At 48.7% G+C, this 27,462-nt stretch overlaps 1 protein-coding gene across 3 annotated transcripts in view; it reads right to left on the reverse strand.

Annotated features, from left to right (window-relative positions):
• Window positions 1-27,462, reverse strand: part of DLG5 (discs large MAGUK scaffold protein 5) — a 127,243-nt gene that overhangs the window by 58,673 nt on the left and 41,108 nt on the right. For 2 of the 3 annotated variants that reach the window (XM_037056372.1, XM_037056370.1), the window contains exons 2-5: window positions 17,030-17,098; window positions 6,564-6,726; window positions 4,385-4,528; window positions 3,505-3,688 (exon numbers count right to left, since the gene is read on the reverse strand). In XM_037056372.1, the coding sequence (XP_036912267.1) occupies window positions 3,505-3,688; window positions 4,385-4,528; window positions 6,564-6,726; window positions 17,030-17,098 (560 nt within the window). The remainder of the gene's footprint in view (window positions 1-3,504; window positions 3,689-4,384; window positions 4,529-6,563; window positions 6,727-17,029; window positions 17,099-27,462) is intronic. The other variant, XM_037056371.1, reaches the window with a different exon arrangement.

Consider the following 27,462-nt stretch of genomic DNA (forward strand, 5'->3'; position numbering starts at 1 on the left):
AACTCACAATTACTAATAACCACACCTTAAATAAAAACAAACTAAGGAAACAACTAGAACAGGAACAGAAATGGAGATCACATGGGGGGTTAGCAACAGGGAAGTGGGAGGAGGAGAGAGGGGGAGAAGGCACAGAGAATAAGTAGCATAGATGGCAGGCAGAAAACAGACAGGGGGAGGGCAAGAATACTGTGGGAAATGTAAAAGCTAAGGAACTTAAGACACATGGACGTGAGCTAAAGTGGGGGAATGTGGGAGGGAGAGGGTGTGCATGGTGGAGGGGAATGAAGGAGGAAATTGACAACTGTAATAGCATAATCAATAAAATATATTTTAAAAGAACAACAACAACAAAGTAACACAGAAGCAGAATTTGTACTAAAACAGAAAGATGCACCGATATATATTCAGCAAAAAAAGTGTTAGCACAGATCGCATGTATGATTCCATCTTGTGAAATAAATTAACAAGATACAAGGGTTCTATGTGCACATATAAAATATCTCAAACTTTTCACTGGTAGTGTACTCGTGGTGGTCATTTCTTGGGAGGGAGACAACTGAAAGAATTCTACTTTTTATTTTTTAAATATCTGTATTGTTAGATCCTTTTATTATGTTACAAAAAATGAAAAGTCCTGCCCCTCCCCTTTCTGAACAATTTGACCTGCCAACCATGAGTGAGGCAGAGCAGGACAGGCCTGCTGCTGGTGCGTGGTCCTCATGGTGCCCAGCGTGGGCCTCGGGGCCCAAACAGGATGGGGGGCCACGAGGAGGGAAGGCCTAGGGAAGGGAAGGTGTGAAGCCCGAGGGCTGAGGGGATGAGAAAGGAGTGATGCGGGGAGGAGCTACAGCGGGGATGGGAGGAGAGCACACAGTGGGGCTGACCAAGTAAGTAAACAGGTTCGCAATAATAGGGACCAGGCCCTGGTGGGATTGCTCAGGGGGTAAGAGCGTGGGTCCCCAACCTCTGGGCCAAAGACCAGTATCAGTCCAGATCTGTTAGGAACCGGACCAAGCAGCAGGAGGTGACCTTGCACGCAATGCACTTGAACCATCCTGAATACATCCCCACCACCCAGGTCCACGGAAAACTGTCTTCCACAAAACTGGTCTGTGGTGCCAAAAAGGTTGGAGACCACTGGGTTAGAGCATCATCCTGATGCGCCAAGGTTGTGAGTTGGACTCCCAATCAGGACACATACAAGAATCCACCTGTGAATACATAAGTAAGTGGAACAAGTAATTGATGTCTCTTTCTTCCCCTTTCCTCTCTCTCTCTAAAATCAATCAATAAAAAAAATAAGAGTAATAGGAACCAGTTTTCATACTGCTATAAATGGAAATTACAAAAATGGGAAGAGAAAACTAGAATGAACACTGTGGTGTTGCAGCACTGGCTTGAAACAGAATGTGTGCCCTGGCTGGTGTAGCTCAGTGGATTGAGCACGGGCCTGCGAACCAGAGGATCGCGGTTCGATTCCCAGTCAGGGCACATGGCTGGGTTGCAGGCCAGTTCCTGGCAGGGGACACACGATATATTGTGTGTCCTCGGCAGAGGCAACCATACATTGATATTTCTCTCCCTCTCTCCTTCCCTTCCCCTCTAAAGATAAATAAATAAAATATTAAAAAAAAGAAAGAAACTGAAAGTGTTAGTGTGAGTGAACTCACAATTTTTGATACATATTACATACTGATAATACAAACACAGACACACAAGGGGGAGGGAGAGAGAGGAATACTGAGGTGTAAGTGTGGAGTGTAGAGGTGCACTCAGACATTCCCTACTCTGTCCACATTATAAAATAAGCCTGGACTATCTTTTGCCAGAGAGCAAGGAAGCACTCAAAGATTAAAAAGGACATGACAAAAAGATGGAGAAGCAAGCTTCAAAGGGCTCCTACTGGCCACAGTGGATCATAACCCATTGGATAAAAACAGGAAACCATGAGTAAACAGGTAGGTAGATAACACAAAAGGAAAACAAGTAACTTTACAGGAGAGATGCCTGGGGACACCACCTCAGTCAAGTGATCAAGGTGAACATTATCAGTAACAGGTGATACCAAGCCATGTCCCAGCCAAAAGGATGCAAAGAGAAGATGGCATCACTTCCATGACAGGCCTGCCTAAGATGCGGAATGGGTATCACACCGTGAGACTCACCCAAATCCAGGAGGAGGGACAGTCTACAAAATAACTGGCCTGGCCTGAAATCTTCCAAGGCATCAAGGTCATGCAGGTCAACGCCAGAGGAACTGCTCCAGATTTTAAAAGACCATGGACATGCGACAACTGAATGCAACACTTTATTTCAGATAGGATTCTTTTCCTACTAAAGACACTATGGAAACAATCAGCAAAACATGAACGGGTCTGATGACTGACCAGTTAGTGGGCAGTCTGCAGGTTAACTCCCTGACAATGTTCACGTTGCTATCATACAGGATGCCCTTGTTTGTAAGAAGTACATATTAGCACATGCAGGGGTGACAGGGCATTTGGTTGAAAACTCACTGCTGAATCAAGGGAGGAAAATTCTCTGCACTGTACTTAAAACTCTTCGGTAACTTGGTAGTTTTGCAATTTAAAAAATTTTAAATTATAAAGGAAAAAGCAATGAAGCTAGATAACATCATGCTAAATTATCAGGTAAGGTCAGATTGTTCCAAACTGTGGAGCAAGCCCTAGCAGTCCTGCCTGAACTTTGGGAACCATAATGGTTCCGAGGGGGAAGGAGCTCTCTACCCAGTCAGAGCTATGCTGCAGAGCTCAGAGAACATACTGCCTCCTCCTGGGACTGCCTTCCAACCCCACACATCAACCACCTGTGGACACAGAGCATGCCGTCAGCCGGGCCACATCTCTGGGCAGCCCTGGTAGCTTCAAGAGAAGGGATCAACATTACTCACAGCAAGCCAGTTCTGACCAGCCTGCTCCCTGCACCTTTATCAACGTGAAACAAGAGCTGAGCACAGCAAAGAATGTAACTTGGAATGCAGGGAGCAGCAAGGGTCATAGGCCACACTCCCACCCAAAATAAAGATGACAACTGTTCCATCTTGTATTTGTGCAGGGCTTTAAAATTTCCAAGATTCCCTCCATCCATAATCTCACGTGATTCATACAAAGGAAGGAAGCTACAGACTGCCAGACCCCCAAGTCCCAGAGTAAATCTAATTTCTATTACACACTGCACAGTACCTCCTCTTTCACAGCATTGCAACATTCATAATAAAAGATATGTGTGATTATTTAATTAGCATTTGTCTCCCATTGGACTGCAGAGTCCATGAGAGCAAGGGCTGAGTGTTTGCTCACAGATACCCCAATGCTTCACATGAGGTGGACGCTCCAGAAATACTAGCTAAATGACCAGTAGATGTGTGAATGTGTGGATGGGTGAATGGGTGTCAGGGTGAGTGGGTGTCAGGGTGGGTGGGTGTCAGGGTGGGTGGGTGGCTGGACTTGGCCTACCCTCAGCCACCTGGCCCAGCTCTACCTGCTGCTGTTGGGCCCGGAGGTCACCAATCTCCTTCTGGTCTTCCTCATGGAGCCGCTTCATGTCCTCCCACGACTGCTGCAGCAGGTTTCGCTCCCGCAGCAACTGCCCGTTCTCCCGCCTCAGCATGTCCACGTCATCCTTCAGCTGGGTCTGGTCACTCAGGAGCCGGCTGTGGAGTGTGCTGAAATCCCCCCACACATAGTGAGCCCCAGACAGCCTCCAACCCCCACCCCAAGGCATATCCTGCCCCTCCAGAGCCCAACACTCCCAATACACCAACTGGGGAGCAACAGTAGCTGAGTCCTCAGTACTCAGGGGCAGACCAAAGCCTGCTGTTAACCAGATGCCAGAAGGACCCAAACCACTTTTGAAAAACCTGACACCAAAATGGGTACATATGCGAGAGAGAGAGAGAGAGATTCCTCTACCTGGGGAACAAACCTGGCACCTCCAAGTACTGAGGTACTAGGCCTGAGCAAACACCAGCAAGCAGACAGGCAAACACCCGCAGAGAGACACTAGGAGAACAAAAGGGGATACACCCCATCTGCCTCTCCTGTGGCAGAGAGCTGCAGCAGAGCCCCCGGACAGTGACCCAGAAGCCCAAGGGTCTGCCAGGCCCTCAGACTCATGTTTTCAGTCACCTTCTAACCTGCCATGCCTCTGAGGGTGGCAATCAATGGTGTGAAGGATTAACAGCCTCACATTGCACTTAGGAAAACTGAGGCCCAAGGGCATAAACCCATTTGCTGAAGGCACACTACATGGCAGAGGCAGGACGAGGACCAGAAGGCCTGGCTCCAAGTGCAGAAGTAGGGAAGGGTAAGAGGGAGCTGTTCTGGGATCCTGGAGCCCTCGCCAGGCAGGCCCCACTCACTGGTAGAAGTCGGTCTCCTTGGCCACCTCCTCACACCTCTTCAAGGCATTGGTGTGCTGGTTCTGCAGACTCTGCAGGTCCGACATGGCCCGCACACACTGAATCTTCAGCCTCTCGTAGTCAGGATTCAGCCTGTGGTAGGGCCTGCCCAGACAGTGAACAGCACTGTGCACACACTGACATGGAATGTCCCTCCCTCCAGAAGCCATGCCCTAGGTCACTAAAGCCCAGTGATTCCCAAATACTGGTCTCCTATGCACCGCGATCACCTGCATGCTTGTTAAGCTCACATGTCCTAGCCGCGTCCGGGCAAAAAGAATCAGAATCCCCAGGATGGAGCGACCCTAGGTTGCCTGTGCAGGAGCACAGGGCCTGGAGAGCTGAGAAAGTACCATCCAATAGTCTCCAGGAGATCTTGTGACAGGCCTGCACACGAAGTGGGTCCACCAAAAAATCTGTGATAAAGTGTCTTCACTCTTTAGACCAGTGATTCTCTATCTCGGGTATACATTAAAACCCTCGGGCCAATTACATCAGCACCTGTTAGGTGGGACTCGGATACCAGGATTATTTTTTAAGTTCCCAAGGCAATTCCCATGTGCAGCCAAAGCTGAGAACAGTGACTAAGAGCAGTGGTTCTCAAAGAGGGGTTCCAGGACCGCAGCATTGGCGTCACCTGGGAACTTGTTAGAAATGCAAATTGTCAGGCCAGCCCTGGAACTCCTGAATCAGTCACTATGAAGGGACAGAGGGAGGACTAACTAGCAATCTGTGCTTTAACAAGGCCTCCAGGTGATTCCACTGCATGCTCAGGCTTGAGAACACCTGTCCTAAAGCAGGCATCAGCAAACCCTTTCTGTAAAGGACACACCATGAACACTTTGGACTTTGCTGGCCACGTGGCTATGCAACCACACACTCTTCATTGGTAGCATGAAAGCAGCAGTGGAAAACATGCATTCCAGTGCACGCTTCCTGTCTTCACAGGCCCTGCCTCTTGTGCCATCTGATTGGGGCTTATGCTCATCAAAGCAATCTCAAGGAGCAGGCTTTGCAGCGCTGACACTTTCCCCAAAAGAACCTTCCTTGGAGCAAGGCACACACCCTGATGCTTTTCACTGGGGGCCACATCAGCCTCACAGTTGCCTTCAAAGGGCTGAGATAATTTTAGGACTGTATAAATGTAACTACTCTTTAACTGTTAAGATGTTGAAATTATATTCAGCCCTTTGAAGGCAACTGGGAGGCTGATGTGGCCCCTGGTGAAAATGGGTTTGACACCTCTGTCCTAAAGGGAAGAGATTAAACTACTCAGGACCCCTCCAGGATCTCCTGGAAGGATAAACTGTGCATCCCTCCCCCTCCTCCATGAAGCCCCCCTGGATCATGCAGGTGGGTAAAGAGTCTCCCTTTGCCCACCTGCTGGACTGCCCTTCCCTGGCAAAAGAAGCAAAGATTTTCTTCAAAACAAAGAAGTCGGGTGGAATACACCCTTTCTAAAATACATACATGGCAAGGTACAGTTAATGTACCTTTACAAACGACATAAAGATCCACCTAACAGGAGGCAGGCAGGGATCTTCTGAGAAAGAGTGGCGCGCGCGCGCGCGCACACACACACACACACACACACACACACACACACAGAGGTGGACCCTCCTGGGGCTCAGCAATGGGATGGCTGTCTCTGATAGAGCAGGCGCTGTGCACAGCAGAAGCAGGGGTTAAAGAGGGAAGCGTACTGTCTTGGGGCTGTAAGACAGAGACCTGGAGGGCAGTAATGATGAACTCAAGGCCTTCCAATCAACCAGTGAGCAGTACCAAGGTAGGGCCAGGCCCTTACAGCTGCTGTCACTGAACAACCATCTGCAAGGCCAGTAGAAAAGCAAGGAGGCAAACCCCAGGCTCTCTGCCATGCGCACACACACACAGATGAGCACACCACTATCAGGGGCCAGACTCGGCACAGACACACCTTTGTGCCACATCTTTCAATCCTCGAGTTGTGTGATTCAGGCCACGGGCTGCAATTTCAATTTGGAGGAAGCAGAACAAATCTGTGCCCTCTCCCCAGGAGCTAAAGACCCCCCCTTTGGTGGGGAGGGGTGGTGATGGCATCAGGATAATAACCCTTGCCCGTTGGTGAGTGTGCTCAGCAGGGGAGCTGGCCGATCACTACCTCTTGTCAAAGGTCGTCCCATGGGCCGCAAAGGCCAGGCGCTTCCGCAGTTCATTCCTCTCTCGGGTCATCAGACGCAGCTGAATGGAGAGGTTCTCCACCTTCTCATTCACTTGGCGGTCAGTGAGGAGGGGCGGTGGGGACGGCGCTTTCCCAGTGGTTCCTGGCAGGAGGAAAATAATAAAGTGAACTGGCATTCAGAGAGCGTCACCAGGTGCCTCACACTGTTCTGACTTTTGGCCTTAGTTACGCCCTACAGCCCAACCAGGTGTATCGTGTTAGCATCCCCTGTCACAGATGACAACACCAAGTCAGAAGGTAAGAGGTAAAACAAAAACCTAGGGTCAGGCAGTCTGGCCCCAGTGTCCACACACTCACCCTCCACCCTGCTGGCCCTGGCTGAGGACCCCCCCTCTTCCCAACCCAGCTGTGACACTTCTAGGTGAAACTGTTTTGGCCCAAATCCTCGCATCCTTGCCTGTCTGGAAGCACCAGCTTATCAGCCATCCCTGGGCATGGAGAGGCCAATCTGAGCCCTGAGCAGGGCAGGAGACACAGCCTGAGGAAGAAGATCCCATTGGAACCCAGCAAAGATCCCGAGGACCAAGGTGACTGGCTGGAAAGCTGGGGTCCCAGGGCTGTTTCCCCATCCTCCCCTGACCAGCGCTGGATACTTCGTACAGCTCCCTTTTCCAAGTGCTGGCAAGGATGCAAAGGAACCGGAAATTTCAAACACTGCTGGTGTGGATACGCAATGACACATACACTTTAGAAAACACTTTGATGGTCTTTTATAAAGTTAAACTCGCATTTACCATACTACTCAGTAATCTCCCTCAAAGTGTTTACACAAGAGAAATAAAAATTTATGTTCACACAAAACCAGCACACAAGTGTTTATAGTAGCCTGTGAATGGATAAAACAGAATTACATCCCCACAATGGAATACTACTCAGCAATAAAAAGGAATGGGCTACTGATACAAACCACTAATACACACGAAAGCACAGGGGAATGGCAAATGCCTGATATGCCAACTGAAAGAAGCCAGGCTGAAAAGGCTTTACACTCTGTGACTCCACTTGTGAGACTCAGAAAAAGATGAAACTATAAAGGCAGAAAAAATCAGTGGCTGCCAGCCCAGGGGTGGGAGGAAGAAAGGCAAACCACAAAGCCACAGAGGGAAATTTTGGGGGTGAAGAAATTGTTCCGTGTCTTAATTGTGATAGTGGTTAAATGCACATGTGTCTGTCACGGCCCACTGAACTATGTACTAAAAAGGGTAAACTTCCATCTCAATAAAAATGACTTTTCCTTCTTTGGGTCCACCTTTGGGACTCTCTGAGCTTCCTGGACTTCCTAGAAGTCTACTTCCTTTGCCAGACTGGGGGAGTTCTCCTTTAGTATTTGTTCAGATAAGCTTTCAATTTGTTGGTCTTCCTCTTCCCCTTCTGGTTCCCCTATAATTTGGATGTTGGAACGTTTAAAAATGTCCTGGAGGTTCCTAAGCCTCTCCTCATTTTTTTGAATTCTTATTTCTTCATTCTTTTCTGTTTGATTGTTTCTTTCTTCCTTCTGGTCCACTCCACTGATTTGAGTCCCAGTTTTCTTTCCATCACTATTGGTTCCCTGTGCATTTTGCTTCATTTCACTTAGTGTAGCTTTCATTCTTTCATTTAATTTGAGACCAAAATCAACCAGTTCTGTGAGCATCCTGATTACCAGTTTGAACTGTGCATCTGATAGGTCGGCTATCTCTTCTTAGAAGTATTGGCTCTGGGGCTTTGAGCTGTTTTTCTGCTTGAGCCATAATGTTTTTGTCTTGTTGTGCCTGTTACGTATGAGGGGCAGAGCCTTAGGTGTTCACCAGGGCAGGGCAACCCAGTCACTGGGTTGTGAGGCTGTATGTGGGGGCGGGGTCAGAGGGAAAGCAATGGCACTTGTTCTTTTCTCTCTCTCTCTGATTTCAGTCCCCTCTGCCGCTTCCCACAAGCAAATTGGGCCCTTCTGGTGCTGATCCCAGTTGCGTGGGCTTGTGTATGTTCTAGGACCCTGTGGGTCTCTCCAACGAATTTTCCTATGAGGCTAAGAGTCTCTCCCAGCACCTTTTCAACCGGTGCTTTTAGGCTTTATTTCCCGGAGCTGGAGACCTGGGTTGCTCAGTCTGTCTCGCTGCCTGATTTTGCCTAGTTTATCTGCACGCCAATGTGTGACCATGGTTAGCCCCTTGCTGCCTGTGCTCCTGGGTCTGGCAGCCACCACCTTTTCCTGCTGAGACCCCTCTCTGCTGGCCACCAACTCCGCCCCTCTTACCGGTCTGGTTGAATGGTTGTCAGACTTCCGTACAGTTCAATTTTCTGTCTGTTCTGGTTGTGTTTTTGATTCTAAATCTTTGTTGTCCCTAATTTTGGTTGTGCAAGGAGGCACAGTGTTTCCATCTATGCCTCTATCTTGGCCGGAAGTCTAAAAATGACTTTTAAAAAGTCAAAAAAAAAACAAACCCTGCGGTACCCTAAACTGAAGCCATGAACCCAGGAGTGGTGTGACTGGTGAAGAGCTGACTGTCCGCCCCCTCAGCAGTCACCATGGTTATGACAAACATTTTAAATAACAAGCAAAATAAAACTAACTTCAAGTGAGCTGTCCAACAAATGTCCAATGCCCTCTTCTCCCTCCTATCCAGTACAGTTCTTTTGGATTCAAGTGCAAAACTGTCCACTCTCTCCCAGCTTCACACCTTCATCTTTCCAAATCCAGATCCCAGTAAAGAAGGCAGATTTTCCTTTCCTTTTTTAGTGTCCAAATGGGATTCAGGGGATAAGGGATCTGACCACACTAAAAATGGCCCCAAAAGGGGTGGCGAGAGACGCCAGGAGAGCTGGCACAGGCCCTGGATTCTGGACTCAGAGCTGTCACTCACCTGGGCCTGGGGGTGAGCAGGGAAGCAGCAGCAGAGACAGAGCAGGCAGAGGCAGCAGAGAACCTCTCACCATCACAAGAGGCCTGGCTCCCCCTGCAGGTTGCCCTTACTGGTGTGGCCACCTGCTACAGGCCAGGAGGCCTAGTAAGCAACCTGGCAGTTAGGTGGTCTTCTTGGCCATAATCCCCTTTGTCCTTGGCTCCCTCATCACCACGCTTCAGCTGGCCCCAAAAGCAGTACCCTCAGTCTTATTTACAGCTGGACAGGCCACAGCTCTGCTTCAGGGCCCTGTGGGCCCATGGCGCTAGAGGTCAAGGAGGAAGCTGGTACTGGCCAAAAGCAGTCAGGGGAAGTGAGGATACCCAGGTAAACTTCCTGGCTACCTCCAGACCCTGGCAGTCAGGGGAGAAACAAAGGAGTAGCAGAACGTGGTCATCGCAGGCAGGAGAGAGCAAAGCCAAGCCAGCCTCACCTCCAGCCCAGGAGAGCCAGAGCCATGGGGGGAACAGTCTCACACCCTGAGCCAGAGCTTCTAAAACTTCCTTAACTTCAGGAGACAACTTGTTAAAAATGTACATTTCAGGCTTCACCCAGACTTACTGAATCAGAAACCCTGGGAGTGATCCCTTCTAGGAGATTCTGATGTCTGATAAAGTTAGAGGACCTCTTGTCTGGACCAAAGTTGCATTTGCTGTCCAAAATGGCTTTTCCTTCCTCATTGTATTGACTGTCTGGTATCCACTGCAGTTAAAAGCATCATCCATTGATGAAACGCAGGGAAGGCCCCTTACCCACTTTGGAATCCCAGGGAGACCCCCTCCCTGGTCAGTGCCACCCCACAGCTCAGCTCCTCCAAGGCCTTAAAATGACAGAAGGTTAGAGTCCAACCGGCAGCTGCAGCCTTGCCCACCTCCCACATCACCTCCCAGATAAGCTCCTTGCTCTTGAATCCTAAACTCAGAGACACACAGAGTTGGCCTATTGCTTCCTGCCTGTTCTTGCATCCAGAGCACCATTCCCGGAAGGCCCAACTCAAGGGCCCCTCCTCCCTCAAGCTTACATTGATGCCCCTTGTCAGTCAGAAACAACTGCTCCTTCCCCTGAGCTATTTGTTTGTTTTACACAGGGCGGAGAGCCAGTAGCTTACCTCTCTGCTGCTGTGGTCAGAATGTTTGTGCGCCCCCACCAAATCTCTATACCGAAATCCTAACCCCAAGTATTAGCAGTATTAGGAGGTGGGGCCTTTGGGGGTGATTAGGTCATGAGGTTGGAGCCCTCACGGATAGGATCGGTGCATCATAAAGGAACCCCACCCGACAGCTCTCTCCTGACTTTGGAGGATACAGTGAGAAGGTGTCATCCTTGAACCAGGAAATGAGCCCCACTAGGTACTGTATCTGCCTTAATGTGTGGTCTTGAGCCTCCCAGGATCTAGAAGTGTGAGAAATAAATGTTTGTTTCTAAGCCATCCGCGTCTTATAGCAGCCTGATGGGTTGAGATAACTGGCTGGACTCTACGATCAGGGGCCAAGACCCTCTGTGACCCCTTACAAGAACTGAACACATGCTCCCTTCATCTGATGAACTGAGAGAAAACAGACCTCTGAACCCAAAGGACTAGAGAAAGAAGGGTCAGAGGGCACAAGGAGTTGGGGTGCAGCACTGCCTCCATCTTCCTTGTCAAGCAGAAGTTGCACTTTCAAAAAATCTTCGCTGAGATATGAAGGAGGCTCGCCAGCTCCCTGTCCTGCCAGCAAACCAGGAGAACTCTCTGGTTAATAAGAAATCTCTCTTGTTACTTCAATTTGCAGGAAACTGAAGTCCCGTTTTATAAATGCCACCCAAGAATGTCTCTTCTTAAAACTTTCCCAGTTATTCAAGATGAGAAATAAAAGAAAGAAATTAGATCTAATTTCTTTTCGAAAGAAATTAGATCAAGGTGAATGGAGAGAAACCCTGACCAGCCTGGCTCAGTAGGTTGTGTGTCATCCCACAAAGTGAAAGGTCACACTGGTTTGATTCCCGGTCAGGGCACCTTCCTGGGTTGCAGGCCCTTCCTGGTTTGGGCAACAGGCAACCAATCTATTCTTCTCTCACATCAATGTTACCCTCCTTCTCTCTCTCTCTCTCCCTTCCCCTCTCTCTAAAAATAATAAATAAAATATTTTTAAAATATCAATCAATAAATACAATCTTTTAAAAAATAAAAGATTGAGTGGGAAGGAAAAAATATGAAGTGCCTAAAATGAGCGTGCAATATCTGGGCCTACCCAGTGGGCAGATTACTTACTAACAGGTGGCATGGATGGGGGAAGGACTCAAAGAAGCCACTCACCCTCAGCTGATAAAAACTGCCTGGGAAGGCCTCAGTAGAAAGGCACTGCAACCTGTAAGACCATTAGATGGCAAAGGCAGGTGAGCTGTCTGTAGAGTCAAGCTGGAGAGCTGAAATGGCACAGACCACCTAAGGGTCTAACGCTAACCAGGGGAGCCAACCGATCACCAGCAGTCACTAAGAAAACACTACATCCTCCAGGCTTCATCTACCAATTTCTTTTATGCGGAATATAAGCTGCCATTCTTTTCCCAAATGTTCTTTGTTAGGGAGATATACCTGGAAGAGTAGGAGTGATATTTTTATTCTAAGACCTTGCTCTTGCCTTTCCTTAGGTTCATGGAGAGAGACGGTAAACAAACATAGCCAGTCTCCCCACCTGACTTACCAGCACCCCCTTCTGCAAAGGCAGTGGTGCACCTGTGAAGGCCAGAAAAGGAAGAGCTCTGCCTGTCACTGGGTGAAGGCTGAACCAGGAGGAATTCTCTGGCAGGCACTGCAGTGGTCCTGTGGCTGACCCCACCATTCACTCTCCACCAAGGGGCTGGTCCAAGCCAGGCACAGACACTTTAGTTCTCTCGCTGAGGCCTGGGTGAGGCCAGCCCACCTCAAACCAGGAGGGCTATTACATGTGGGTGCGGGGCCCATGCTCAGAGCTTCTGACAGAGCAAGCACGACAAGAAGCTTGGGAACCTGCACTCTAACATGCACCTGAATGCTGCTGGCCCAGCGACCACAATGGGAGGGCCAGCAGTTTGGCTACGGACAAGCGACTCACTTGTGGTCAGTGAGAAGAGACTGCCTGAGGGACTTCTGGGGAAGGCTTCTTTGCTCATCAGGAGACACTAGAGGAGACAACCCTCCTCATCCTCCGGACTGTTTGTGACGACGGAGATGTTCGTTTATCGGCTCTGTTCATGTTCAACATGGTAGCCACTAGCCCCAAACAGGCCAGAGAGCGCTTGAAATGTGGCTAGTGTAACTGCTAGAACTAGAAAGTTTATTTCATTTTAATTACTTTAAATTTAAAAACCACCTGTGGCTCCCATAATGGCCATCAGAGCCCAGGACACTGTCAGGATATAACGGCTGGAAATGCTGCTACAGCGCCCTGACCATCAGCCTGAGGGGAAGATACCACAGAGGGGATCAGAGAGCCACACCCTGACGGGCTCGGCCCAGTTGCCCTTCTCATTATGTGAGGTCACGTTCCTTCGTTGTTTAAGGCAGTGTGCATAGGTAATCCCTATTGCTGCAGCCGTGAGGACATTCAAGTCAGCCTGTGAAAAAAATGGAGCCACTTACCCCAGGAACAATGCCACCAGCACGCTGAGGAGCGAGAACAACAAAACTTGGTTCCCAGTGAACACAATAGGGTTTGTTTCCCCTGAAGGGATACACCCTGGTCTTGTAGCATTTAAGATCTGGACACAGCACTGCTCTCTGCCTGCCTGCTGCTCTCTGCCCGCCGGCCAACAAGTATCCAGGGACACTGCTGACCCCTCCATCCTGAGGGCGACTGAGTGTGTGGAGAACCAAACGGAGGGCCACTGGCATGAGGTCTCTTCCAGAGCAAAGGTTCACTGCAGGAAAAGCACCTCCTGCTCTGGCTCGAAATCCCACCACTAACAATGCTTGCTGTGGTTTACCTAAGACCTCTCTCTTTGGAGTCCCCTTCTAAAAGGCAAAAGCTATTAGAAAACTTACTGAATTTAACTTAAAAGTGTCAATGTGATGCAAATTAATTAGATTATTGTGCCTTGTTCCCGAGAGAACAGGGAACCAGAAAAGAGTGAAGCATGAGCAAGGCAAAAGGTACATACTCAGAGCTCCATCAGTTCAGTTTCACAAAAGCCCCCCCTTGCAGCTCTCCTCCCCGACTGCACCACCCCATGCTACCTGGGAGCCAGTCCTAAGTTCAAAATTCTGACAATTCCAGCATTCAATCAACATGTCCACGACTTCCGCCAAGATGGAGGCATAGGTGGAAACACTGTGCCTTCTCCCACAACCAAGTTTGAATACAACAAAGGTTTGGAGAAACAAAGACACAACCAAAGGACAGAAAATTGAATTATACGGAAGTCCGACTACATCTAACCGTTCAACGGGGACGGTAAGAGGGGCGGAGCCAGCAGTGAGCAGGGTCGGGCAGGACAGGGCCCCCGACCCAGGCTCACAGGCAGACAGGAACCAGTTGGGGTGCGGGGCAGACCTCGGGCGCATATTCGCGCACAGTGAGACAGACCACACAGGCCCCAGGGGGCGAGGGCTGACGGCGATTGCACACTCGCGAGCAGTGGGACGAAACGCGTGGGCCAGGTGACGGCAGCAACTGCGGCACCGGTGAGGGCCATGGCGGCAGGCGGCGGACAGGACGCCAGAGTCCCTCTTTGACCCCGCCCCCACAGACAACGACACAACCCAGCGACTTAGTTTCCCTGCAATACCGGTGAGAGCCATTGTCGCTCTTTGACTCCGCCCCCACATACAACGTCACAACCCAGCGACTTAGCTGCCCTGTTCTAGTGAACATTTTAGGGCTCTGATCCTGCTATGGAACAGGCAAGAACAACCCGAAAGATGGCACAAGAAGAACTCAAAGTCCAAGAGCCAATAACTCTCAGCGACCAAGAAATTGCCAGCCTCTCAGAAGCACAATTCAGGACACTATTTATCAGGATGCTCACAGAACTGGTAGATTATAGTCACAAATTAGAGGAACAAAGTCACAAATTAGAGGAATATATGAAGGCTAAACTAATTGAAATGAAGGGAGATGCACAGGAAACCAATAGTGATGGAAAGGAAACGGGGACTCAAATCAATGGAATGGACCAGAAGGAAGAACAAAACATCCCACCAGAAAGGAATGAAGAAATGAGAATTCAAAAAAATGAGGAGAGGCTTAGGAACCTCCAGGACATCTTTAAACGTTCCAACATCCGAATTATAGGGGTACCAGAAGGGGGAAAGAAACAGCCACGAGTGGAAAACATATTTGAACAAATAATAAAGGAGAACTTCCCCAGTCTGGCAAAGGAAATAGACTTCCAGGAAATCCAGGAAGCTCAGAGAGTGCCAAAGAAGTTGGACCCAAGAAGGAACACACCAAGGCACATCATAATTACATTAGCCAAGACCAAAATGAAGGAGAGAATCCTAGAAGCATCAAGGGATAAGGGGACAGTCACCTACAAAGGAGTACCCATCAGACTGTCAGCGGATTTCTCAAAAGAGACCTTACAGGCAAGAAGGGGCTGGAAAGAAGTATTCCAAGTCATGAAATCCAAAGACCTACAGCCAAGATTGCTTTATCCAGCAAAACTTTCATTTAGAATGGAAGGACAGATAAAGTGCTTCTCAGATAAGGTCAAGTTCAAGGAGTTCATCAGCACCAAGCCCTTATTATATGAAATGCTAAAGGGACTTATATAAGAAAAAGAAGATGAAAAATATTAACAGTGAAAGGACAGCAAACACACAGCTGTTAACAACCACACCTAAAACAAAAGCAAACCAAGAGGACAGCTAGATCAGGAGTGGAACCATAGAAATGAAGAACACATGGAAGGTTAGAAACAGGGGGGTGGTAGGGGGAGAAGGGGGGAGAAGGCACAGAAAATAGCATAGATGGTAGGTAGAAAATAGATAGGGGGGAGGGCGAGAATAGTGGGGGAAATATAGAATCCAAAGAACTTGAGACACGTGGTTATAAACTAAGGGGGGCACAATGGTGGGGGAGGGAGTGTGCGGGTGGAAGGGATTGAAGGGGGGGAATAGAACAACTGTAATGGTATAATCAATAAAATATATTTTTAAAAAAAAACATGTCCACAACAGGAAGGACAAAGTGATACTGAGCAGATCTGAACCACACTTCCAGAAGAGTCCTCCCTAAATGCTACACAGGATGAGGAAGATCATGAGGGGCTGTACTGTGTCTTCCAAAAAAAGACGCTCAAGTCCTAATCCCTAGCAAATGTGAATGTGACTTCAGTTGGAAATAGTCTTTACAGATGGTCAAAATGAAGGTCACACTGGAGGAGTAGAGACAGTGCCTAAACCAATACGACTAGTGTCCTTTTTCAGGAGAAACTTGGAAAGACTTACTTATACAGAGAACATTATGTGAAGATGAAGGCTCAGAGAGACTATGTGACATATCCACAGGCCAGGGAACACTAAAGATTGCCAGCAACTACCAGAAGCCTGGAGCAGACCCTCCCCTGGAGCCTGCAGAGGAGGCGTGGCCCTGCCAACACAATGCCTTGATCTTAAGACTTCTAGCCTCCAGAACTGTGAGAGCAGGTATACCTTTCGGTGTGTGGCCCTTACTTGGGCAGCTCTAACAAATGAACACGGTGCCCCTACTAGACCTGTCCTCTCTTCTGATCAGTCTGACCTCGCTTTTCGTGTTGACTCACTTAACTCTCTCCCCCACAGACCCTGAGATCCTCAAGCACAGGAACCGCACCTGCCTACTCACCACTGTATCGCAAGCCCACTTCAGGTGCACTGGAGGTGGTCCATAGTATTAGTCAAATGACACATGAAAGGTCTGCCCCTGCCTAGTTCTGGAATCTTTGGCACAGCCAGATGATCTCTGAGGCCCTTTCAACTAAAACACTCCAGGACTCACCGCTGAAGGTAGATCCACCCATCAGGATCAGTCGGGACATCAGAAACGCACTAAGGGTGTTAAAGAGAGGGCACTAAGGTATGGGAAAGCTGGGAGACTATGACAGTCTTCCTGCTGGGACATCTTCAGAGAAGTGGAAGCAGGGCCGGCCTCTCTATGGGCTTCTAGAAAAACATCCATGTCAGCATGGACTGGCTCCTCCTGTCCCCAAGGCAACAACCTTACTGGGCTGTTCCTGCTTACAAGGCACAGTCCCAAAAGGGGCCAGTCTCAAGGACAGGTGGCCTTGGCATGGACAGGAGGGTGGGGCTCACTGAGAAGTCCTATGCCTACCCCAGCTCCCTTCTATTGCCAGAACCCGATTTCTGCCCTCCTCCATTAAGATGACATATTGCTGATGACGGAAAATGAGAATGGAATCGCATTGAGCAATATGACTCCATAAGTGATATGGAGGGTGAGGGCCAACTTCCAATCGTATGAACTCAGGGTTGGCGTGGCTGGCACCCAGACCCTGGCCTACCTGGTTATCTCTAGGAAGGAGGGTGCCCCGAAAAGAGGTACTCACCCACACTGCTGAGGGAGCTGCTGCTTTCTGAGTCTGAGGGCATGATGGACAAGACGCTGTACGTGGAGCCTGGGGACAGAAAGGGAGACCATTTGTTACTAACCACAACGGGGTCTCTTGTGTATACCACAGACCACCATCAGACCAACTAATCTTCAGTCATCACCAGGCTGAGAACCCACACTGCACCAGGGAACAGAAATCGAATCACAAGGGGCAGGCAGGGGAAGGGCATTCAGCTGGGATGAGTCTTCAGTGTTTCTGCCTAACCATCTGCCTCACCTTCCACCACGCTCCAGCTCCGGAGACTTTCCTATGTACGGGCAGAGGGGACACGGAATCAGTCAGCTGGCTTCCGACTGAGGCATTTGGGGAGAACAACTTGCAAGGGAGCGACAAGTCCCAGGTTAAAATGGAGTCTGGAGGACTTCTGACCAAGATGGAGGCGTAGGTAGATACACTGTGCCCCCTCGCACATCCAAAAGAACAACAACAAATATAAAAACAAAATACAACTGGAACTGCCAGAAAATCAAACTGTATGGAAGTCCGACAACCAAGGAGTTAAAGAAGAAATATGTATTCAGACTTCCGCCAAGATGGAGGCATAGGTGGAAACACTGTGCCTTCTCCCACAACCAAGTTTGAATACAACAAAGGTTTGGAGAACAAAAGACACAGCCACAAAACAGAAAATTGAACTATACGAAGTCCCACAACCACTAACCATTCAACAGGGACGGCAAGAGGGGTGGAGCCAGCAGCAGAGCAGGGTTGGGCAGGAAAGATCCCCCGACCCAGGCGCGTAGGCAGCCCGGACCCAGTCAGGGTGTGGGACAGACTGACCTTGGTCGCACATTTGCGAACAGTGAGACGGACCACGCAGGCCCCAGGGGGCGAGGGCTGACGGCGGTGGCACACTCGAGTGTAGTAGGACCAAACTCGAGGGCCCGGTGACGGTGGCAGTTGCCCCACCTGTGGGAGCAGCGGCGGCAGGCGGCAGGCGAGACGCCATTGCTTCTCTTTGACCCCGCCCCCACATACAACGTCACAACCCAGCGACTTAGTTGCCCTGCTCTAGTGAACACCTTAGGGCTCCAATCCTGCTACGGAACAGGCACAAACAGTCCAAAAGATGGCGCAAGAAGAACTCAAAGTCCCAGAGCCCATAACTCTCAGCGACTGAGAAATTGCCAGCCTCTCAGAAGCACAATTCAAGACACTTTATCAGGATGCTCACAGAACTGGTTGATTATAGTCACAAATTAGAGGAACATACGAAGGCTAAACTAATTGAAATGAAGGGAGATGTCCAGGAAACCAATAGCGATGGAAAGGAAACTGGGATTCAAATCAATGGAATGGACCAGAAGGAAGAACAAAACATCCCACCAGAAAGGAATGAAGAAATGAGAATTCAAAAAAATGAGGAGAGGCTTAGGAACCTCCAGGACATCTTTAAACGTTCCAACATCCGGATTATAGGGGTACCAGAAGGGGGAAAGAAACAGCCACGAGTGGAAAACGTATTTGAACAAATAATAAAGGAGAACTTCCCCAGTCTGGCAAAGGAAACAGACTTCCAGGAAATCCAGGAAGCTCAGAGAGTCCCAAAGAAGTTGGACCCAAGAAGGAACACACCAAGGCACATCATTAATTACATTAGCCAAGACTAAAATGAAGGAGAAAATCCTAGAAGCAGCAAGGGATAAGGGGACAGTCACCTACAAAGGAGTACCCATCAGACTGTCAGTGGATTTCTCAAAAGAGACCTTACAGGCAAGAAGGGGTTGGAAAGAAGTATTCCAAGCCATGAAATCCAAAGACCTACAGCCAAGATTGCTTTATCAAGCCAAACTTTCATTTAGAATGGAAGGACAGATAAAGTGCTTCTCAGATAAGGTCAAGTTCAAGGAGTTCATCATCACCAAGCTCTTATTATATGAAATGTGAAAGGGACTTATATAAGAAAAAGAAGATGAAAAATATTAACAGTGAAAGGACAGCAAACTCACAGTTATTAACAACCACACCTAAAACAAAAGCAAACCAGGAGGACAGCTAGATCAGGAGTGGAACCATAGAAATGAAGAACACATGCAGGGTTAGCAACAGGGGGGTGGGAGGAGGAGAAGGGGGAAGAAGGCACAGAAAATAGCATAGACAGTAGGTAGAAAATAGACAGGGGGGAGGGCGAGAATAGTGGGGGAAATATAGAATCCAAAGAACTTGAGACACGTGGTTATAAACTAAGGGTGGAGAATGGTGGGGGAGGGAGTGTGGGGATGGAGGGGAATGAAGGAGGGGAATAGAACAACTGTAATGGTATAATCAATAAAATATATATTTTTTAAAATAAATAAATAAAAATAACTGGGTGATGCTAAGCAAATCACTTGAGTTTTCCAAAACTCTGTTTTCTGGTCTGTAAAAGGAAGGGTTCACCCAGTCGGCTTATGAGGTCCTTTCCCCTGTCCCATGCCAATGACCACATTCTTTACTTATAATGGAAACAGAAAGTGTGCTTTGCTTACTGAGACTACAGGTGACACAAAATTACACGGTGAACAGACACAGAGACTAAACTGGGAGTTTAAAAAAGTACAACATGCGAAGATGGTGGGTCAATTAAATCAAGATAACGGGAAGAATGCAATGTTTCGTTCTGGGAACCTAAAGAACTACACAATGAAGAGGTGTTTATACTAGTCATAGTGCGTGAGTCCGAGACAGGATTTTTAGCAATAAAGCCTTTGAACAAGGCTTAGAACTTTATGTCAGGAAGTGGCCAAGAACTAATGAGATCTTGGGCTCCAGGACCAGGAATGTGGGGGCCAAATTTAAGGGGTTCTCTCCCATCCCAACCCTTTACTAACCATCCTATACACGCACATCCTCAGAAGAGAAAGGAAGGAGAGATGGGAGTAGACAGAGAACAGGAAGAGAAGGCGGGACACTCACAGGAGGGGGTGGGGGGATAGGAGAGGCCCCAGGGAAAGGAGAAGATCTGGGGGAAGGAGATAAAGACCACATATGGAAGACAGAGATGTGGACAACTGTGCTGTAACTGTGCTGGTGAACTAGGAGGTGTGCCTACGTGAGAAAGAGATGAAAGGAAAGAGAAAAAAGAGAAGAAAAAAGGGACTTTGGTAATGGCAAAAGCTAGGACAGTGGCCAGGAATGACCAATGCCCTCATTATCGCATTTTCCGAGAATCTCTGTAGAACCTGCAGGCATTTCACGTGGACTGAGAGGACGATTTGGAGAGTGGACAGGTGTTCTGTCTTAAAACAGGACTGTCAGAAGGGATTCAATTTGTCCAGTATGGCCTCCAGCAACAGAGCTGGAAACAGCAGGTAATGCAGGAGAAAGCTGCAGGTCAAGACGGCCAAAGAGTTGGTGCTACCCCAAGCACACCAGGCAGGGATATCAGAGAGGGATTTGCACAGCATCAGAAGGGAGAAAGAAACAGAAAATCCCATTTATCCCTGAAATTCCTTGATCCTACTAAAAAATGAATAGCAATATTCACTGAAATACCACCTGTATTTCAAGCTCAACCCACACGACTCATTTTACTGTCCATTCAATATCTCTGCATTTTTGTCTTAAACAATGAGCATCAAAAAATTTTCAAATCATCTCTCTTCCCAGATCATGAATGTTAAGTGTTGTGTACAGATCCATGAAGTAAAGTTAGATACAATTCAAACAATTCATTGATATCTTCAAAGAACAAGAATGCAACACAATGCCTATATTTAAACTCAATTATCATTTTCTTAATTATTTCTTTCATTTATGAGGGCAAGGAAAGCTGGCCAACTGGAATATTGGCAGACTGTTTTCCAAAGACACCAAATCAGAAAGCAGGCATAAACTCTCCCACTCACACCTCCAAGCTCTGAGTTCAACCGGATTCTGCTTGCAACACTGCAGACGCCATGGCCCGTGCGCTGGCAGACACTCCCTTCAGGAACGCCTTGGCTCTTTCTCACTATTGGCACCAGCAGTGCCCCATCTTGCAGTAAACTGCCCCTCCTCTTCAAGTTGTTTATCTCTTCCCCCATAGTGAGTTTCTACTGTTAATTAAACTTGGCAGACACCCTTCTCTCTCTCCGCCCATCTCCCGCCCTAGTTGGGGGAGTCATCTGGCCAACCACCACGTTCTGTTCCTCTTCCATGTCCCCAAAGTCCATCCAGAGCTCGGGGGCCTGACCCAGGGATGGTCTGACAACTCAGTCTGCATCTCCAGGCATCACCACCCACCAAGTCAATTGGCAAGACTTCTGGGAGCTAGAGGTGAGGGCTGGCAGAGTGATTAAAATTGGACAGGGCCCAGCTTTTACAATGTTCCCAGGGCCCTAGACGTCATTCAGAGGGAAAAAAAGGCCCAAAGATGACGTCTTGGTCATGCTTTGTCTTTGTGGCTACTGTGGTCTTAAAAAGCCTGTGTGGTCAGGACTTTCCTCCAAAGTCACAAGGTGTCCTTTCAAAGCCAGAGCTTCTGAGGGGTGGGTGTCGAGTGTCATCTACCCCTGGGGTTTCATAATCGAATCTGGAGGCCAACAAGAGTCCTGTTGAACAGGTACACATTGTCCCTGCCCCTCAGAGACTCTCATTCTCAGCCCTATGGAAGACAATTTCCCCAGGGGCTCCCAGAAGGCACCTCCACCTCACCTGCCCTGAAACCTAAGGCACATGCTCCACCTCATGGAGAAGCCCAGACTAACAAGCTGTCCCACTGAACGGCCCCCACCCCCTTGCCATCCACCCCCCTCCAAGCCCACAGGACAGCAAACACTGCCATTCAGGACGCTCCCCACAACTTCATGCAAGCCTGTGTAGAGGCCTGAGAAGATCCAGGGAAAGCTGGATGATCTGGAAATGTCTCCAGCAAAGGAGAATAGAGCATGCACCTAGGTTTTCATGGTGTGTGGAAAAGAGAGGGTTCTTTGCTGACATAGGAATTACTTCGGGGCCTGGTCAAAGTCCAGGTTCTAATTGGGCAGATTAGGGTGGGGCCTGAAACTCTGCATTACTAACAAGCCCCCAGGGCACAGGCCCACAGATGGAATGGATGCACAGTACTGAGGCTGACCACAGTTAGCAGGCAGAATGCAATCGGAAGCCAAGCAGAAGCCTGAAAGAGAGCCGGCAAACTGGGACAGGCCTGGGCCACACATCGTCTGTGTCCTTCCAAAGAGCACTGCAGGTCCCTGCCAACTCTGTTTACTATGTGACTCAGACCCACTGGGTCATGGAGACCACTTGAAAAGAACTTCCAGTAAAATCACCCGAGCGATAACCAGCCTGTGGGGCCCAAGTGAGAAAGATATTTGTCCCAAACACAGGCCTCCATTCACCTGAGCTTGTCAAGGCCCCAGTGACTCACACTTTCTCCCTGTGAAACCTACAACACTGAGCTGAGAGACTTGTTCCAAGCCTGGAGCCAGCAGCACGCAGTCTTCCCTGAGCTTCCAGACGGTGAACAGAGGCTGGCCTGCCAAGCTGACGTGGAGGGTGTGCATCACCCCACCCAAAGCACCTAAGAAGAGAAGGAGAAGGCAAGCTACCACCCCTCAGAGCTCTTGTGAAAGGGGGGGAGGTGCTACCTGGTCTCAGGGTGGGAGGCTCCACCAGGCCACCTGCCTCTCCCCGGTACCCTCTCCCTGGGATCCTGGCTCATACCTGAGGAACCATACCCAGCACACAAATGACAGAGGGCTCGTTGTGTCCACCAGGTTCCTGATGAACACCTGAGCCCTGCAAGGCATTGGGCCAGTTCTGAGAGAAAGAAGATGGGGCTAAGGCGGGTGCCCACCTGCTGGCATACTCTGCAGAAGTCCCTTCCCCTCTCCGAGCCTGGGGCCCTTGTCTGTAAATCAAGTCAGTAACTAGACTGCCCCCCTACCCCAGCTTGGGTTTAACTCCCAACTCTGCTACTTAGCAGCTCTGTGCCCTCAGGTAAGTCACTCAGCCTCCATATGTGTATCTGTAAAATGGGATAATAAGTGTACTTACCTCACAGAGGATCAACTGAGCTAATGGGAAAGAGCTTGAAATAGCACCGGCACGACCAGCACTCTAAATGTAAGCTGCTGCTATTATGGTCAAACCAGACCCTCCAACCTGTCCTCAATCCCTTGATTACCTAATTGAAAGCTGTACTAGCATGACAAACTGCTGGACTATATGAACCTCGCTAACAATAATAATAGCAGCTAATAGGCACAGAGCACCTTTAGGTGCTGGCACATGTAAGCACTTTGTCAGAGTTATCTCAGTTAATACCCACGCCAACCCTGAAGCTGTCATTAGACCCACTTCTTAGAGGAAGAAACTAAGGGTTAGAAAAATTAAGTCATTTGCTTAAGGTCATGGTAGAGCGACTGAGGGGATGAACAGGATACAAGCCCAGGCAGTCTAGCCCAAAGTCTATATTCCTCGTCTCTCTACACAATGGCACTGCCTGGCTCTAAAGGTGGAAAAGCAGGCAGGGGAAACTTCATGGAGGAAGGGGTCTGGAGCTGGCCCTGGAAGATAGTGGACTTGGATATCACCTGAGAAGCCAGATCAGCCTGTAGGAGACAAAGGCAAAACCTGTCACCCTAAGCAAATGAGGTCTCAGAATAGGAACGGCCTCACCCAGGGTTTCCCAGCCTGGGTTCCCCAGAGTGAGCTTGCCCCTTCCCCGCCCTTCTCGCCACACTGAGAGGACACTCAGGAAGCACTGTGAGCTGAGCTGAGCACAGGAACGATACGTGGGTGGGAAAGAGAGAGCAACAAGCCACGGCTTCATGGCACTGACACGTGTTGCTGCTTCCTTCCCACCCCGATGCCCATGTCCATGCTGGGTGCAGAGACTGGCCCCAGAGTGTGGACATTCTCATTTGAGAGGACTTCCAGAGGTGCAGGGAGCATGGATTTCCTCTGGCTGCAAAGAAGCCCTCTTGTAGAACCAGGGTTCAGGGCAGCCACACTCCACCCCATGGCCTCAGCCTCCTTCCCTTTAAAAACGTGGCCCAAGGCTGTGGACACCAAGACCCAAGGTTGGCACTGACAAGCTGCAACATTTCAGGACGGAATGGGTGACTGTGGCCCTGGCATGGAGCAGCCTCAAGGGCTGGGGCATCCACCAAGGAAGTCCTGCTTTGTGCACCCCAAACACCCAGCATGCGGTGGAAAATTCACCTTCTCCCTGACAGGCGCGAGGAGGCTGGCGACACAGAGGAAGCCTGCTATTTGTCATCTCCGGGAGTCACCCCTAGTATGAACAGTACACCCCCAAAATAATCAGGTTTGTAAGTTAACATTGGTTCTCCCTAACTGAGATGTAGTTGCAGTATTTTCTGCAAAATTTTGGAACAAGAGTCATGAACTTGCTAAAACACCGTAGTAATGATGCTTATTTTCTACTTTTTGTGGTCCATTATAAGGACCAGTAGTCCATCTTTTAACGTGAATGGGGCTGGTGAACGGGTGTCCATTTCCCAGGTAACTCTGAGGTGCGTGAGTGACACCTGTATGGGAGCAGCATGAAGGACTCAAAGGGGACCCTGTGGGCCATAAAGAGGGCGCCGAGTTTTACTGAGTGAGATGGAAAACCTCTAGAAGGTTCTGCGTAGAGGAGAGACATGGTCTGACTCACATTTTAACAGGATCGCTGCTGCTGTGTTAAATACTGTCCCTAGGCAGAGAAGGGTGGAAACAGCAACACCAGTCAGACAGCAAACACAATAATTCCAAGGGAGCTACACGGGTGGCTAGGAGGGTTTAAGAGCGGAGCTGGTGAAGTGGCTGAATTGGGGAGATATTTCAGAGGTAAAGCCGACCGTGTCTGCTGACAGACTCAATGTGGAACAGGAAAGAAAGAGATGTTAAGAATGACTCCAAGGTTCTTGGCCTGGAAATGGAAGGATGGAGTTGGTTGTTAGTGGAGATGGGAAAGCCTTCAGGAGGCACAGGTGGGGGAAGGAGGTAGAAAATCATGAGTTCATATTTGGTCAAGTTACATGTATGTTTGAGATAACTACAGACACATACAAGTAGAGATGTCATATAAGCAGTTGGGTATATGGTCTCAAGTTCAGGGGTGAGGCTGGATGCTACATCCATCATCTAGGAACTGTCAGCATATGCTCAGTATTCAAAGAAATGAACTTGATGGGACAACCCAAGGAGGGAGTATAGACAGTGAGGGCAGTGAAGAAGTCCAAGGAATAAACCCTGAGCATTTGAGGCTGAGGATGAAAAGAGAAATCAACAAAGATGACAAAGGAGGAGCAGGTAGGAGGTAGAAGGAGAGCCAACTGGCTACGTACAGGACTGAACACAAAGGCACGTGGTAGGGAGGTGGGCTGACATGCCCAGGATGCTTAATGGTGAAGGTAAGGTGAACATAAAATCCTCATGACCTCTGATCAGACTCCCTCAACTTTCCTGGGTATCAAAGAGACTGACGGAAATGATTCAGGGAGTGTTAGGGAGAGACATCAACACACAGTAAGTGCCTTGCCTGTTTTGGCTCGAGTCACAGTATTCTTGAATGTACTAACACACTAGCTCACAGCAGCTAACATTTATTGAGTCCTTATCATAGAAAAGGCACTATTTAGAAAGATTATTTCATTTAACCCGCCTAACAACCCTATGAAAAACAGACTACAGACAACTCATTTTCTAGATGGCTAAATACAGGTTCAGAGACACCAAGTAACTTGTCCCAAACCACAAAGCTAGAAAGTGGTGGGTCCAGATTCACACACAACTCTTATCCACTAACTCTATCTACCTCCTTTCTAATAAGATCAATAGAACTGAAACTCACCAATTCCTTGCCCCAATGGACAGCAGAGGATGTGGGCAGCCACCCCCTTGCTCAATGACAACGTTCAGGTGAGAGGCACCTTGGAGTCACGACTGATGAGTCAGTAACTCTGATAAGCAGCTGCGCCAGGAAGTGGCTTATGGGCCAGTGTTCAGCACTGTGGCCAAGGTTAACTTTTCCAGCAGTGGAAAGGAAGAAAGGGAAGAATGTTGGGTTTCCATCATCTCTCTGCACCTCAGCTGCCAGCCTTGTCCTCTGCTCCTGGTTTCCACCCCTCCAACCTTGTCTCTCCTGCAGCCGTCTACTAATCCTGGTCCACCCTGGGGAGACCAGTACAATCTCTGGACCAAACTAGATAACTATTTCCATTCTGGCTTAGAAGACAGCAGGAAATAGAATAACCAATGGGGTTTGAGAAACCCAATCATGATTCTGATGGTCAGACTGAATGCAAAGAACTGGAAAAGATGTCTCTCTGCCATTGTCCCCTTAATACCAAGTTATCCCCCAAATGGCCATTTTTCATTCTTCTCAGATCAGGGTAAGGTGAGGCATCAGCCAGAGGAAATGACAGCTCGGGGGGAACAAGTCTGATGGCCAAGTCTGATGGCATTAGCTTGAAAGTGAACAAGGAGATGACGACCTGGGCTGGACAGGCCAGGGCCATGTGGTCCACAAAGGCCAAAGAGGGGAACTGCAAAGGAAAGGTCTTAACTTTACCAGCAACAAGCTGTGTTCGCCCCTTCTTCCTCCAGCAGCAGCAATACCACGCTCCTTACCTGCTTTGTGTGGTGCCTTAAAAATTACTGATCACTGAGGCAACTCAGGCTGGGTCTCCAGGACTCTGAGACCATGGAGAAGTGCTCGCTTCCCCCTGCCCACCCCCCACAATATTACTGCTGAGTTTGAACCCACCAAGAAGGCCCCTGCCACAGAAGTGGGAGGTACAAAGTGACTCTTCTCAGTGGAAAGGGCACAGGATGAATCCGGACTCTCCCTGGGTTTGGCCAAGTACCAAGGGGTGACCAGGGGCAATTAATTTTTATGAGCCTCAGTTCCCACATCTGTACACTTGGGCTATAAAAGTATTTATCTGTAGTTCACAGATTGTTGTGCCAAGCACATAAAATAACAGATGTTGAATGTGTTTTCTACCTGTAAAGGAAATGCTCACAAACATTGTGTTCTAACATGCTTAGGAGACCCAAAGTCTCACTGTTTCCTGACTCCACTGCTAATTTTTCCTGATTTCCTTCATTCTTCCACTCTTTATTGCTAGCCTCTCCTCTTCCAGAAATTCCACGTCCTTTTTTTCTACTCTTATTCAAAACACAAACAGAAACAACAATCACAAGGAAATGAATGAAAAGCAAGGGCTTTGTTAAGACTCCCACATTACACAAAGCGATCTACAGTTTCAATGCAATCCGTATCAAGATTCCAATGGTGTTTTTTGCAGTAGTAGAAAAACCCATCTTAATTTTAATAGGGAAGCCTGAGGAATTCCAAAGAGCCAAAACAATCTTGGAAAAGAAGAATTAAAGTTGATTATTCTCACTTCCTGATTTGAAAACTTATAAAGAGCTACACTAATCAAAACAGT

This window comes from Sturnira hondurensis, unplaced genomic scaffold (genome assembly GCF_014824575.4).
Source record: "Sturnira hondurensis isolate 20B ecotype Veracruz unplaced genomic scaffold, ASM1482457v3 Scaffold0008916, whole genome shotgun sequence".
Taxonomy (NCBI): Eukaryota; Metazoa; Chordata; class Mammalia; order Chiroptera; family Phyllostomidae; genus Sturnira; species Sturnira hondurensis.